The 13805-nt window shown below is 39.1% G+C and overlaps 1 protein-coding gene across 2 annotated transcripts in view; it reads left to right on the forward strand.

The window, feature by feature from the left end:
• Med13l (mediator complex subunit 13-like) overlaps window positions 1-13805 on the forward strand; it is a 165521-nt gene that overhangs the window by 121699 nt on the left and 30017 nt on the right. The window contains exons 13-15 of one of the 2 annotated variants that reach the window (XM_013014393.1): window positions 3375-3474; window positions 9367-9587; window positions 9990-10195. In XM_013014393.1, coding sequence (XP_012869847.1) covers window positions 3375-3474; window positions 9367-9587; window positions 9990-10195 — 527 coding nt within the window. The remainder of the gene's footprint in view (window positions 1-3374; window positions 3475-9366; window positions 9588-9989; window positions 10196-13805) is intronic. The other variant, XM_013014392.1, reaches the window with a different exon arrangement.

Genomic DNA, 13805 nt, shown 5'->3' on the forward strand with positions numbered 1-13805 from the left:
AAACTTTGGTAAAAGCCAGGTGTCAGTGGCTCATGCCTATAATCCTAGCTACCCAGGAGACTAAGATCTTGAGATCTGAGGATTGTAGTTCGAAGCCAGTCTGGGCAGGCTGTGAGACTCTTATCTCCAATTAACCAGCAAAAAGCCAGAATTGGAAGTGTGGTTTACAAGTAGTAGAGCACCAGCCTGGAGTGAAAAAAATAAGGGTCAGGGCCCAGGCCCTGAGTTCAAGCTCCAGTTCCAGAACACAAAATCAAACAAAAAACTACTAAATAGGAGGTTATTGTCCCTATAGTTGGATCTACTGAGTTTGAAGGCTCTTATTTTAGGTTCTGAATCTTATCCAAAAAGTTTGTATATCTTGAAAAGAGCCACAGTGTTTTAGTTATTAATACAGTATTTAACACATTGGGTTTTGTTTGTGAATGCTTTTTTTATTACTGTGTTTGTTTCTGGCAGCACAGGGGTTTGAACTCAGGGCCTGTGTTTGATAAAAAGGTGTTCTGCTACTTGAACCATGTCCCTAGCCACCCAATTATTTTATTAAATTCTTCTAAATATTATTGGACCTAAGGACATATATGTTTCTTTAGATATTTTTAAACTAGTGCCCACATACCTTTTTAATCATCTAATAAATCAAGAGGTTAAATTTGTATTATGATATTATTTTATGTGCTTTGTACTCTCTAGCTAGCCACATAGATTTGTGGTAGGGAAATAGTATATAGAGTTTAATTTAATAAAAGACTTATGATTATAGTGGAGGGCAAGACCGTTTTTTGTTGATTAACTAGGCCAGTAGTCAGCAAATTTTTGTTCTCATCCTTGTATTTCTCTGTACCTTTGGCAGAATTAGTTCATGATATTTCCAGGAGACCTAGAAATGTGTAAAACATTGTTTCTTTTCTAAGAAGTCACCTTATTAGTTTTTTATTATTTTTTTCTAGCCATCTGTTCTATAAACATTTTCAAATTAGGTGATGAGTTTCTGTGTGTGGTGGGTACAGAGGCTAGTGATCAAAGTTACCATTATGATTAGACTGTTGCCTTTAAACTTGAGACGGTAGTAGACTTAACTAGAGCACATACGTAAAGTTACAATGTACTTATTGTACATTGTACAATACAATTGTGACAGATGAGAATCTAAGGATGCTGGCTGGTTATTTAAATACAGATGCCTTGCTGGCAAGGCAGCAGTATTTCAGGCTTGAACGTGAGTGGGGATCAGATTTCTAACACCAATTGTGGCTGATTAACAGGTACACCATTAATGTGGCACATACGTAGAAGCTGATGAGCTAGATCATAAGGGGTTTGAAGAATGTATTTGACTTGATGTGGAGAGACAGGTCAGAGCTAGGTATGGAGGGCATTGATTTAAGTGTGAATGAGCTCTGAGTAAATAGCAAGAAACAAAGTAGATCTGGGTAGTGGGAGCTAAGGAACAACCTGCTTATTGCTGATTCTTCTTGGTAGTCAGAGACTGACAGAACTTGAGAAGATTTTGGCTAGGACTCAGGTTTGGGCTTCACATTTTACCCTCTGGGTCTGGGTGCTGTCCCTTAGCTTCTTTTGCTCAAGGCTAGCAGAGAACCACTTGAGCCACAGCTTCACTTTGGGCTTTTTTCTTGGCCTGGCTTCAAACCATGATCCTCAGATCTCAGCCTCCTGAATAGCTAAGATTACAGGCATGAGCCGCCGATGCCTGACAGAGTAGACATTCTATCTGGTATTTTGTTGGATTGGAGTATGAGGACCTGGAATTAGACAATAGCTACATGAAAGAAAAGAACATGGCAATATGAAAAACACAGAAGAACTGACATGTTTCTTTATTGTTTAAGTCCTTTTTGAGTTCAACTTTCTTTGAAAGCCAAGCACTGCCTCAGATTGGTCTTTAAGATCCTGAAAGTCAGGTTAGGTGCTTTAGTAGTGATGGCGATAGCAAAATATAGAAAGGTTAAGAATCACAAATCAAAGAAATAGGAAGAAAGGAAGGAGAACCAGTAAAGTAATATGGATGGGCTGCCATTGTGATTGTTCTGTTTGTTCTGGGCCACTGGACTTATTCTCTGTCCAAACTATAAATTACTCAGCTGCTGATGCAATCTGCAATCTTAGCTACTCAAGAGACTGAGATCTGGAGGTTTGTGAATCTCAGCCAGTCCAGGAAAGGAAAGTCTGTGAGACTGTATCTTCAGAACAACCAACACAAAGCAGAGTTAGGGTCATTGCTCAAATGTTAGATTACCAACTGATACAAGACACTGAATTCAAATCCTAGTACTGTCAAAGCAAAACAATATAAATTGCTATTGTACTTAATAAAAAGAAATATTTGTTTTGTGAATATATTTCTAATAAATAATATGCAAAAGAGAGTTGGATTTTTTATTGATTTTTTTTGTGTTGAAATGAGTGTTTCTGCTTTGATTTCTAGCATTTAATCATGTAAATGTTTACTTTAAAATCAACTGCTAATTCTTTTAACTAGTTAGTGAAGTTTGGAGATTATTGACCAAGATTTTGTCTCAGATGTCTTTGAACTGAATTTTATTTTTCAACTATATAAAAGCATTGTATTTGCAAAATTTTTACTTTATATGTATTTCATTTTCATTTTTAGTTTTTTATTTTTATTTTTTGTTGGTCGTGGGGCCTGAACTCTGGGCCAGGGCGCTGTCCCTCAGCTCTTCAGCTCAAAGCTAGCGCTCTACACTTGAACTATAGCACTACTTACAGCTTTTTCTGCTTATGTGTTGTTAAGGAATCGAACCCAGGGCCTCATGCATGCAAGGCAAGCACTCTGCCACGGAGCCATCTTCCCAGCCTTCATTTTTATTTTTTTAGAGTATATTTGTATTCTTGAAGCTAATCTTGCATAGAAAAAGAATTGATCTCTTTTGAATTTTATTTTGTAAATAAAGCTATTTTGAGATAGGCAAAGAAGGTGAAAAAATTTTATGGCAAAAATTTAAAAACAGTAGTAGTTTTAGATGGCTTGAGATCTACTTTTGCTTCTTGTCCCAAGCAAGGAAACAGACTATCTGATGGTTATTACTAATGTCATGATTGTGTTCATGAAGACAGACTTGTAGTGACCTGGGAAGGAAGGATTGCCAAAGGTCTGTAGACTGCTTTGATAGCACAATCTGCCTTCACACACCCAGTTTCTTTTACATGAAAAGCTTGTAGCCATCTCCTTCCTTGTACTGTCTGCTGCGGTTTTTGACATTCACCTGGTGAATATTGTGAGAGGAAGCATTTCTCCTTTATTCAGTATCAATAGGCACATTCTTTGAAATGTTGAACCGCTACACTGCTTGAGTGTCAGTTACTATGTTTTAATGATAATGATCTGTTCTTAGGCTGTATCCCCTGCACTACGCTCATCAAAAATGCCTACAATTGGGACAGAAGACCGGCCTCTTGGAAAGGATGGAAGAGCTGCTGTTCCTTACCCACCAAGTACGTGAAGAAAGTCACTGAGTTTTGGTCACTGTCTGTAACTCTTATATAACACTCTTATCTTACACTTAGAGCTGCTCAGTCTGAAATCCCCTTCCTTTTCTTTGGGTGTAATTCTGTGAGTGAAAACGAATAAAAGATGGTATTTCTGGTAAGACACAGTTCATTATGTTCAGAAACTGTGTTGTTTAGCATTCTTAATACTTGTCAGAGTATTACTGTTCATAATTAAAATATGTAGAAAAATACATTTTGGGTTTGTGTCTAGTAGGATAAATGCTGTGAACTTGATTTTTAGAGTGATCACTTACTATAAAATACCGCATGAAATGCTTTCATAAGTGTAATTCACTCGCGTTTATTGATATTTATCTTTCCTGGTTCTTGTCAAGACACATACTGTTTCCTTTTGAGATCAACATGTTTTGTTTTTCATGTTGATGAGAAAAGCATACTTTCAGAATATTCTTCTTCACCCATGATTCTTTAGAATAAATTCAAGGGTAGCTTATCTGGATACTTTGCAGCAGAGTCATAGTCCTATTGCAAATCATTCTTTAAGACCTTCTCATGAACTTCGGCTGGTAATGAGAACAAATTGAGGGTAAAAACCACCATGTTGTAGGGATGAGTGAAAAAGTTTTATGAACCTATAAATGTAGTGCTGATTTACTCAAATGTGGAAGTGGGACAGATACAAAGATTGGGTTTTGACAGCTTTAGTGGATCCATAGCTTTAAAAAATATTCAAAGCTTCCTCAAGCATGACATGGACAGAAATGAATAATGATGGCTAGCTGGTTGCTGTAGTTTTTTTTTTAATTAAACATTTTTCTTTTTTTTTTATTACACTGAGCTGCAGAATTTTTTTAAACATAGAACTTCACCGATTAAAAGAAATTCTACTGAAATAGATAACTGTGGGGTCAAATGAATGAAAGTTTTTCCACATACTGAACCAATTAATTTGAGATCAAGTACACAGTGCTCTCTGTTCTTTAACTTGTATTCAAAAAGGAATTACTTCAGAATGAACTTACTCAAAATTTGATTATAATTGATTTAAAATGTATCACAGAAGTGTTAGTACCAACAATATCCACATAAGGTGTGTGTGTATTCATGTGTGTGTGTGTAAGTTTATTTTTGTTGGAATTTTTTATTTTTGTAGAGAAGGTATGTGCATGTACATAGGATTTCTGCCCCTAGAATGACAATAAAGTAGACTGGCAAGAGGTAGTTTTATTGGACTTACAAAATTTAAAGACTAGAATAGCAATATTCACTAGAAATATAAGCCAGAACCATTTATGCAATTTAGGTTTTCTAGTAACTACATTATAAGGTGAATGTACACATGAAATTAACTTGGAGTGTGACCTCAAGTAGCATAATTCTTATTATTCATTTTGGTCGGTTGTGGGGCTTTTACTCCGGGCCCGAGCACTGTCCCTTAGCTTTTCAGCTCAAGGCTAGCGCTCCACCACTTGATCCTCAGCGCCACTCTGGTTTTCTGGTAGTTTATTAGAGGTAAGAGTCTCACAGACTTTCTTACCTGGGCTAGCTTTGAACTGTGATCCTCAGATATCAGCCTTCTGAGTAGCTAGGATTATAGGCGTGAGCCACTAGCGCCTGGCTTCAAGTAGCATAATTCTTACTGTAGTTAGTTTGAAAAGTGATTGAGATATTTCACTTTTTGTGTATACTCTTTGAAATTGGTATGTGTTTGGTTGACTTCTGATTTGAATTTCCAGTAGCCCTGTGTAGCTAGTGGATACTAGCTACATGTTCGTAATTATTATGTATGTAATAATGAAGGAGGTAGTCAGGTAGTAACAGCAGAGATTTTTTCTTGGATCTTGTTAAGCACTTGATTTTGTGAAGTTTTGTCTGTGACATCATGTCCCTTTGAAGATGGCTTTGAGGAAGCAAAATGAAAGTGAATGTTTTGAAATGGTATCATTTCTTTTCTGTAAACACTATTTTCACAGTTCCTTCTGAGTGCTAGGGTGAGGGGCACACAAAAATCAGGGGTATAGCCTCTGTTGGAAGACTCCATTCCTGAATGTGAATACTTGGCTAACACTGGGAGGTGGTTGGGTGTCCCTACTGAATTCCAGCCGGGGCAAGGTAGAAAGTCATGGGTCCTGGGGGCAAGACAGCTCCCTCCAGTTTGTTCTGGTAACTTCCTATTTTCACCTTAGCCCCTTTCTAGGAAGAAAATTGCAAGCCATATTTTCCTATTTTGGAGAACCAAAGTTTGTTTTTCTTCCTTACCAACTTAGAGTAAGGCCAGTTCCTTTTTTTTGGGGGGGGGTCCGGTCGTGGGGCTTGAACTCTGGGCCTAGGCGCTGCCCCTCAGCTCTTCAGCTCAAGGCTAGCACTCTACCACTTGAGCCATAGCGCCACTTCCGGCTTTTTTGTTTTTGCTTATGTGGTGCTGAGGAATCGAACTCAGGGCCTCAGGCATGCAAGGCAAGCGCTCTGCTACTGAGCCACCTTCCCAGCCCCAGGCCAATTCCTTTTATCATCTTAAAGCTCTTTTCAGAAATTCACTGTGAGTGAACATCAGTTCTACCTTTTCCCAGTCAAACCCTAATAATTGGGAGTGAAGACTCAGTTTGTGTCATCTTGATCACTTCATGTTCAGATCTTCGTGGCAGATGTTGGTTTCTGTACATCCATTATCTCATTTAGCATGCAGTGTGAGGAGACATTACTAACATTCTACTGATGAGGAATTGAAGTTAAGAGAGGATAAGGCCTTCCTCAGGAATACATGTTAATAAAAATGGTGAAGAGGGCTGGGAAGGTGGCTCAGTGGTAGAGTGCTTGCCTGGCATGCATGAAGCCCTGGGTTCGATTCCTCAGTACCACATAAACAGAAAAAGCCAGAAGTGGCGCTGTGGCTCAAGTGGTAGAGTGCTAGACTTTAGCAAAAGAGGCTCGGGGACAGTGCCCAGGCTCTGAGTTCAAGCCCCAGGATTGGGGGAAAAAAAATGGGGAAGAACACTTCGTAGAGTGAACCTCGGTGTTCTTGCGTGTGTGCGTGCGTGTGTGTGTGTATGTGCGTGCTTGTGTGTGTGTGTACACTGTCTTGGTGAAAGTGAACAGGCATAGATGTGCAACTGTACATGTATGTAGAGCACCAGCAGTGAAATCAGGCAGCACAAGTACAAGTGATGTCATCACATTTCTTAGAGGAAATTTAAAAGCTAATTTAATGGGAACTTAAATTTTTTTTTTTTGTAAAGGTATTGTACAGAGGGGTTACAGTTACATAAGTGAAGTAATGAGTACATTTCCTATCGAGCATTGTTACCTCCTCCTTTGTTTTTCCTTTACTATCCTTTCCCTCCCTCACCCCCAACTCCCCCCCTCCAAAAGTTGTGAAGTTTGTTTTCAGCATAGTGTCTGTACATCTGTTACAATGGGTCAACCTGTACCTTGTTTCAGCATTTTGTTATTTCCCTTCCCCAATAGGGACTCTCTTTTTCTCATAAAATGTTTTATCATAGAATATTAGTTTAAAAGCTAATTTAATAGGGACTTTTTTTTTTGGTAAAATGTTTTATCACAGAATATTTGTAAGTAAAAGGCTATGTTTTGTTTATTATTTTGACTGGAAGAATATTTTTTACATAACTTGAGGATCTTAAGGCAATTTGAAATTTTTTTGTAAGACAGTATAATACTATAAAATACATTTGAATTTTATATTAAAATCTTGTAGTCACTGCTCTTTTTTCTTGGGAAAGGTTAAAGGTAAACTCTATATCTTCTATATTTAAAAAAGATTATCTGCACCCTACTATATTTGAAGATGTTTTTCTACCTTAGGCTCTATTAACATAGTATACCAAATAGTTCTCTAGTAGTTTCTTTTTTGATTGTTTTTCTTATTTCTTGGAATTGCTCCCTTCCTTACAGGTAGAATGTTGTCATAGCAAGGAGATGCCTTGCTCACCTTTGGGGATTTCTTTTTTACCATTTGCACTAGTGAACTCTTATACACAGTACAGTCAATGGAAGTGAGAGTTAAAACCTGCCACCCTGCCTCTGGTGTTCCCCCTTCTATTTTCCAGGTAGTATCTATGCCATGGTGAACCTGATCTAACCCAGAGGTTATCATCTTTCTTTCTGAGGAGGTTATTGGAACCTCCTCTGTCCCAGACAGAAAAAAATCAAGCAAGCCCTTTGAGAACTCCACATCTGTTCAAGCTTTCTCTACTAGATGGAGGCCCGGAGGCCCTGGCCTTAGCAGAACTGTGTCCAGGGCACCTGAACTGTGCCTTTCGGCCTGCTGTTATTTCTTGATGCAGTTATGCCATAGGCAGTAGCTCAGGACAGAATGTGGGCTGGTTGCTTTGTATTAATTTCTGGTTAGAGCTTCGAGTCAGATCTTAGTCTATTCACTGGTTACTGAAGACAATAGGGTAAGAACTGGGGACCTTGAATAGGATTCCAAATTGCTGATTTAAACTAAATACATTTGCTGGACAGGACTCCCCCCTAGTGGCCAAGCTTTATAAACCCAATTTTAGTGATTACTTCAGGTATATTAAAGAGACTTTTTAAAAAGGATTGTGAATTGTTTACTATTGGAGATTTTTTTCTTTCCTTTTCCTTTCTTCTTCTTTTTCTTGAAGTTGAACTCAGGACCCTGTACATGGCCTCTTGAGCTGTTGTCGTCGTCCTCATCCTCATCGTCCCCCTTGTCCTTCTCTTCCCCCTTCCCCACTGCTCCTCCCCATCCTCCTCCCCATCCTCCCCCTTCTTTCTTCTCCTCCTTCCTCTTCCTTCCTCTTCTCCCTCCCCCTCCCCCTCCCTCTCCTCCTCTTCCCTCCCTCCCTCCCTTCCTCTTTCTTGTTCCTTCCCCCCCTCCCCCCCAGTCCTGGGGCTTGAGCTCAGGACCTGGGCCCCTGTCCCTAGCTTCTTTTGCTCAAGGCTATAGTGCCTTACCACTTGAGCCACAGTGCTACTTCTGGCTTTTTCTTATTATGTGGTACTGGGGAATCGAATCCAGGGCTTCATGCATGCTAGGCAAGCACTCCACCCCTAAGCCACATTCCCAGTTCTGAGTATTTCTTAAAATACTTGTTTTTTTTTCTTCTTAAAACACATGATTGATATCCAACAAATTATTTTTTGATTCTAGTCTGGAATGTGTGCAGAATTGTTTCCCCAAAAGGTTGGCACAAAGATCTCCTGAAACCAGTTTTTATTATTTTTAATATTTCATGTATCATTGTAAACACGATGGAATTTGTCTGTGTGCCCACTCCCCCATTCCCTGCCCCCCCCCATCCTGCACAGTAGTATTAGAGCTTGAACTTAGGCCTTGCACCCTTGCTTGGCCTGTTCCTTCAAGGCTGGTGCTCTACCACCTGAGCTATACTTCCATTTCTGGCTTTTTGGAGATAAAGAGTCTCATGGACTGTCCAGGGTGGCTTCCAGCTGGGATCCTCAAATCAAAGCTTCCTGAGTAGCTAGAATTATAGACATGAGCCATCAGTGCTTAGGAATAGAATTTTAATATTCCAGGGATAGAATTTTTAATAATGCAGCTACATCTAAATCACTTCCAGTTTCCCTTTCATTCACCTCCTAATACATTTTTTTTAGTAACTATTGGAAGAAAAATGAATATAATAGAGATTTTGTGCACTTAATTGGTGCAAAGTCATATCATAAAGCATTATAGAATATTGGTAAAGTCTCAGAAAAGTATCATTTTTTTTTTACTTGTGACCATCTTTTTAGAAGCTTCCGTTCTTAGTGTGCTCACGTGTAATTGATGTGAACATTCAGTCAGCGTTATTTGTGGAGCCCAGTGGGGTGCCTGGGTACGAACGAGGATATTTGTAGGTTCAAAGAGTTTTCTTTTTTTAGCAGTTGCAGATTTACAGAGGATGTTCCCCACCCCTCCATCTTTGGAACAGCATCCAGCCTTTTCACCTGTGATGACTTACAAAGATGGGATACTTCCAGAGACAGTGACGGCGTTAGGTATGATGGAGAGTCCTGCGGTCAGTATGGTTTCCACACACCTCCCAGAATTCAAAATGGAAGTGGAAGATGGATTAGGAAGTCCCAAGCCAGAAGAAATAAAGGTAATTGTCTGTGTACTCATGTCTTCAAGGCAGGGTGGTTTTCAAGTGGACTCATATACAGCTTTATTTTTTTGAGACGAGACATGAACTTGGTACCTGATACCTTTGCTCATTGACTGGTGCTCTGCCAATTGAGCCCTACCTCCATCCCCTCATATACAGCTTTTAAAAATGACATTATTTATGTGTCATACCCACAGTTTCTAAGAATCTTTTGAGCATGAGGTACCACTGGGCATATTAATTATAGTGTCTTGACTAAACGTTTTGGTAGTAATGATTTTTTAACTCATCAATAAGAAAAATACAGTTTTTTTGTGACTGTGTTTATGAAGCCCTGAGCAACTGTGGTGTGTTTTGAACAGTCTACCAGCACTAACACTAGCTGTTTTGTTGTTACAGGACTTTTCATATGTGCACAGACCTCCACCTTTTCAACCATTTGTGGGATCCTCCATGTTTGCTCCACTGAAGATGTTGCCGAGCCATTGCCTGCTACCTCTGAAAATACCCGATGCCTGTCTGTTTCGGCCTTCGTGGGCAATTCCTCCTAAAATCGAACAACTGCCCCTGCCCTCTGCAGCCACTTTCGTTAGAGATGGCTACAAGTACGTGCAGAGACTTTGCTCATTTGGGGCCTTATTTCAGACCATTTGTACTAAGAGAACACTTGTGAAAAGTGGTGACAATAACAAATCATTTGAGACTTGGATGATTCATGATTTTGTGCCCATTATCTGTATAATCGTTTCTAAATGAGGTTTTTTTTTTTTGTTTATACAAATTAGGATTATTTGTATAGAGAAGTGTGGTGCTCATATTTATTCATTGTGAAATCTCACTACCACTGAATCAGACATTGATAGGAGTTGGTTGTATTTTGGGAGTGATAATTGCAGTGTATTACTTAATGGCACCTTAAAATTCAGTATTAATATAGGTAAATTTCTCTGTCGCTGACCCCACATCATTTTGAAAAGCAGGAACAGTGGCAGTATGATTTGATGGATGAAAAAGGTGTTCATGAACACTGGACAGATTTCCTGGTGTCTGGAAAAACAGTACTTATCTCACCAACATAATCTACTTTCTTTGGAATAAATACTGTTTTAATAAAATACAGTGCTATAAAATAAGAAACCAGGCACTTAAACTGGTATTTGGGCCCAGATGAGCCCACCTGCCCCTGTAGGACAGCAAGGTCAGTGGGCCTTGGTTTGGCTGTTCGGTGGGAGGAGCTGCTGTCATGGAGTAGTGGGGTCAGTGTGGGCAGAGTGTTCTGTTCTGGAGTGCTGGTGGAAATCCAGACATTTATAGTTTCTACTTTTTAGAGTCTTGGCAGCTTTTTCAGCATTATATTTTAGGAATCAACGAAACAAATATGTGGTACAGACTCGTTCTGTGGGCTACATGTTTGTGACTTCCTAATAGCTTCATGTTTGTGAATGTGAAGTCAGTGACAGAATGAGAAACTAATGGAGGCATAGTGAGAAGACCCTAGGTATGGGAGCCAGGCTACAGTATCATAAGATATACGCTCATGCCTTCTCAGAGTTGTCTGTATAACATTTAATGGTCTGAGGATCCTGTTCTTCCTCCTGCTTCCCAGAACTTAGGACAGCCTCTAGAGCTAATGGCTTATTGAGGTGTCATGGAAATAACTGCATAACCAGTAGAAAAGAACATGCTCAGAAGCACTGTGCTGTGAGTACCTGGCAAGTGGGTGCTGTTGCACTCCAGAGGTATTCCAGCTTCCTTACTTAGTTTAGGTTCTGCTATCACAGCAGCACATACCCTGCACACATGTTAGCATTCCCAGTTGTGAATAAATGAAACTTCAGGAAACACATTCAGTGGTTTAATCTCTCACATTCCTGCAGGTTTCCCCTAAATACTGCATATAACCTTTTACTATATGATAGGATAGCTTAGAGCATATGGTGACTGTTTACATCTATTACCTCTGCCCTTTGCCATCCAAAGATTTTTTTTGTGTGTGTTCTAGATGGCCAGTGTGAATAAAACTTCCTATGTGGCAGTCACTGGCCTTGTGTGGTAGCTAGTGAGACTAAATCTGAGTTTGAGTTCCATTTGATTTAAGTCCATCCTGTGGAGTGAGTGGATATCTGACTGACATCATAGTTATACACAGTATGGTCCTAGTGTTGTGGTATCCAGTCCCCACCACCCTGGACCTTCTCTTGGTCACACTCAGTGTACCTGTGATCACTTGACTCAAGTCTATTGCATTTTTCTGTCTTTTTCATTGTTGTATATCCAGCTTCTAACATTATGTTAGAAGGTTGATGTTCAACCCAATTTTATTGAATATGAGAAACCAGATTATTATATCAGACGATCTATTCTTTCTACCTAGGGGGACAGTTTAAACATTTCCATTTTTAGGCAGTAGTTCTAGTTCTTTATCCAGTATGAACTACATAATTATTTCAGGGTTTTGTTGAACAGGTAAACTTGAAAGGAATCCAGTTCGAATGAATATCATTGTTACACACTTACTATTTTGATCTGAGACAATAGTAATTGCCAACCAAATTTTCTGGATCATTTTAATCTATAGTCAAGGTACTACTATGTCTCAGATTTGAAAGTATTTTATAATGCCTGATTTGGGTTTTAAGGCTAGTAGTAAAGGCATTAAAAGAATCACAAGAAAATTATTTGACAAAGCATTTCTTTATTAGTTTTTCTTCTACATTATGAATGAGTGCATATTTCATTTATTGAAAAAAACATCAGTTTAACGACGGTATTTGTTTTTTGTTTTGTTTTTTGCCAGTCCTTGGGCTTGAACTCAGGGCCTGGGCACTGTCCCTGACCTTCTTTTACTCAAGGTTAGCACTCTTGATCCACAGCCACAGCTCCACTTCCAGCTTTTTCTATTTATGTGGTACTGAGGAATCTGACCCAGACCTTCATGCACACTGGGCAAACACTTGACCTCTAAGCCACATTCCCAGCCCCTAACTACAGTATTTGTACATAAGAGAATCAATACTGAAAAAAATGCCTTTGATTTCGAAGTGTAGAGAATAGACTTGTATGCTATTTACACAGGTACATCAAAAAGTGTATCCAGAAAATGTCTTTTTTTTTTTTTTTAATTGGCCCTAGAAAGATCTTACCTTTCACCCTAGAATATAGATAGTGCTAATCACTCACCAATATAGAGCCTCACACCAGCAATAAATATATAAATGTCACAAAATAAAAAATCTTATTTGCTAGCACTTCAGGGTTTTATATGTGTTCATGCCCTTATTTGTTTGTAATTTATTTATGTGGGGTCCTGGAGCTGGAACTCAGGGCCTGGATGCTGTCCCTGAGCTTCTTCTGCTTAAAGCTAGTGCTCCACCACTTGAGCCACAGCTCTACTTCCAGCTTTTTTGGTGTTTAATCTCACCAATTTCTTGTTCAGGCTGGCTTCAAACTATGATTTACAGATCTCAGTCTCCTGAGTCGCTAAGATTACATGTGTGAACTATTAGTGCCTATTTTTTTTAAAATAAAACATTTCTAAAGACATTTAAAACACAGGACCTATGGTGGTTATGATTATGTTATCATTTGCATTCTCCAGAAAATGTCTTATAAGAACAAAACAGCTGTAGACACTATCTTCTGTTTGGTTATTCTTCCAAGTTATTACTGCTTATAAGAAAATAGATCATCAACTCAGTCAGTCTTAGGGAACAAAAATAACTGTACAGTATGTAATACACAACATATTTAAAAATAAGAGATGGAATGAGTGCCTTTCATCCCACAGATATCTCTTTTTAGAAGCTAGAAAGCAGGATACACTGTTTCTCCTTCTGCAGGCACATCTTCCTAATTACCACCAGAGCCTGTTATGGCATGTGCAGTATTTCTGATAATTAAGTGCAGCACTGGCAATGGGCTAGAATCCCCCCCTCCCACACCCCCCCCGCAAAAAAAACCCAGGTCACGTATTACTATGAAAATGTGAATCAAGAAAGGGTTGCAGTTGGAAAATTAGAAAAATGTTAAAATTTTATATGTATTTGATTATTCTAGTATCATATAGATCTAGCCTCTGGGAGCAAATTTACTGGCAGAGTTTCAGGTTCAAAAATGCCAGTGTTGGGCTGGGAAGGTGGCTCAGTGGTAGAGCACTTGCCTTGCATGCATGAGGCCCTGGGTTCGATTCCTCAGCACCACATAAGCAGAAAAAAA

The sequence above is a fragment of the Dipodomys ordii genome, unplaced genomic scaffold, assembly GCF_000151885.1.
Source record: "Dipodomys ordii isolate 6190 unplaced genomic scaffold, Dord_2.0 Scaffold23, whole genome shotgun sequence".
NCBI lineage: Eukaryota > Metazoa > Chordata > Mammalia > Rodentia > Heteromyidae > Dipodomys > Dipodomys ordii.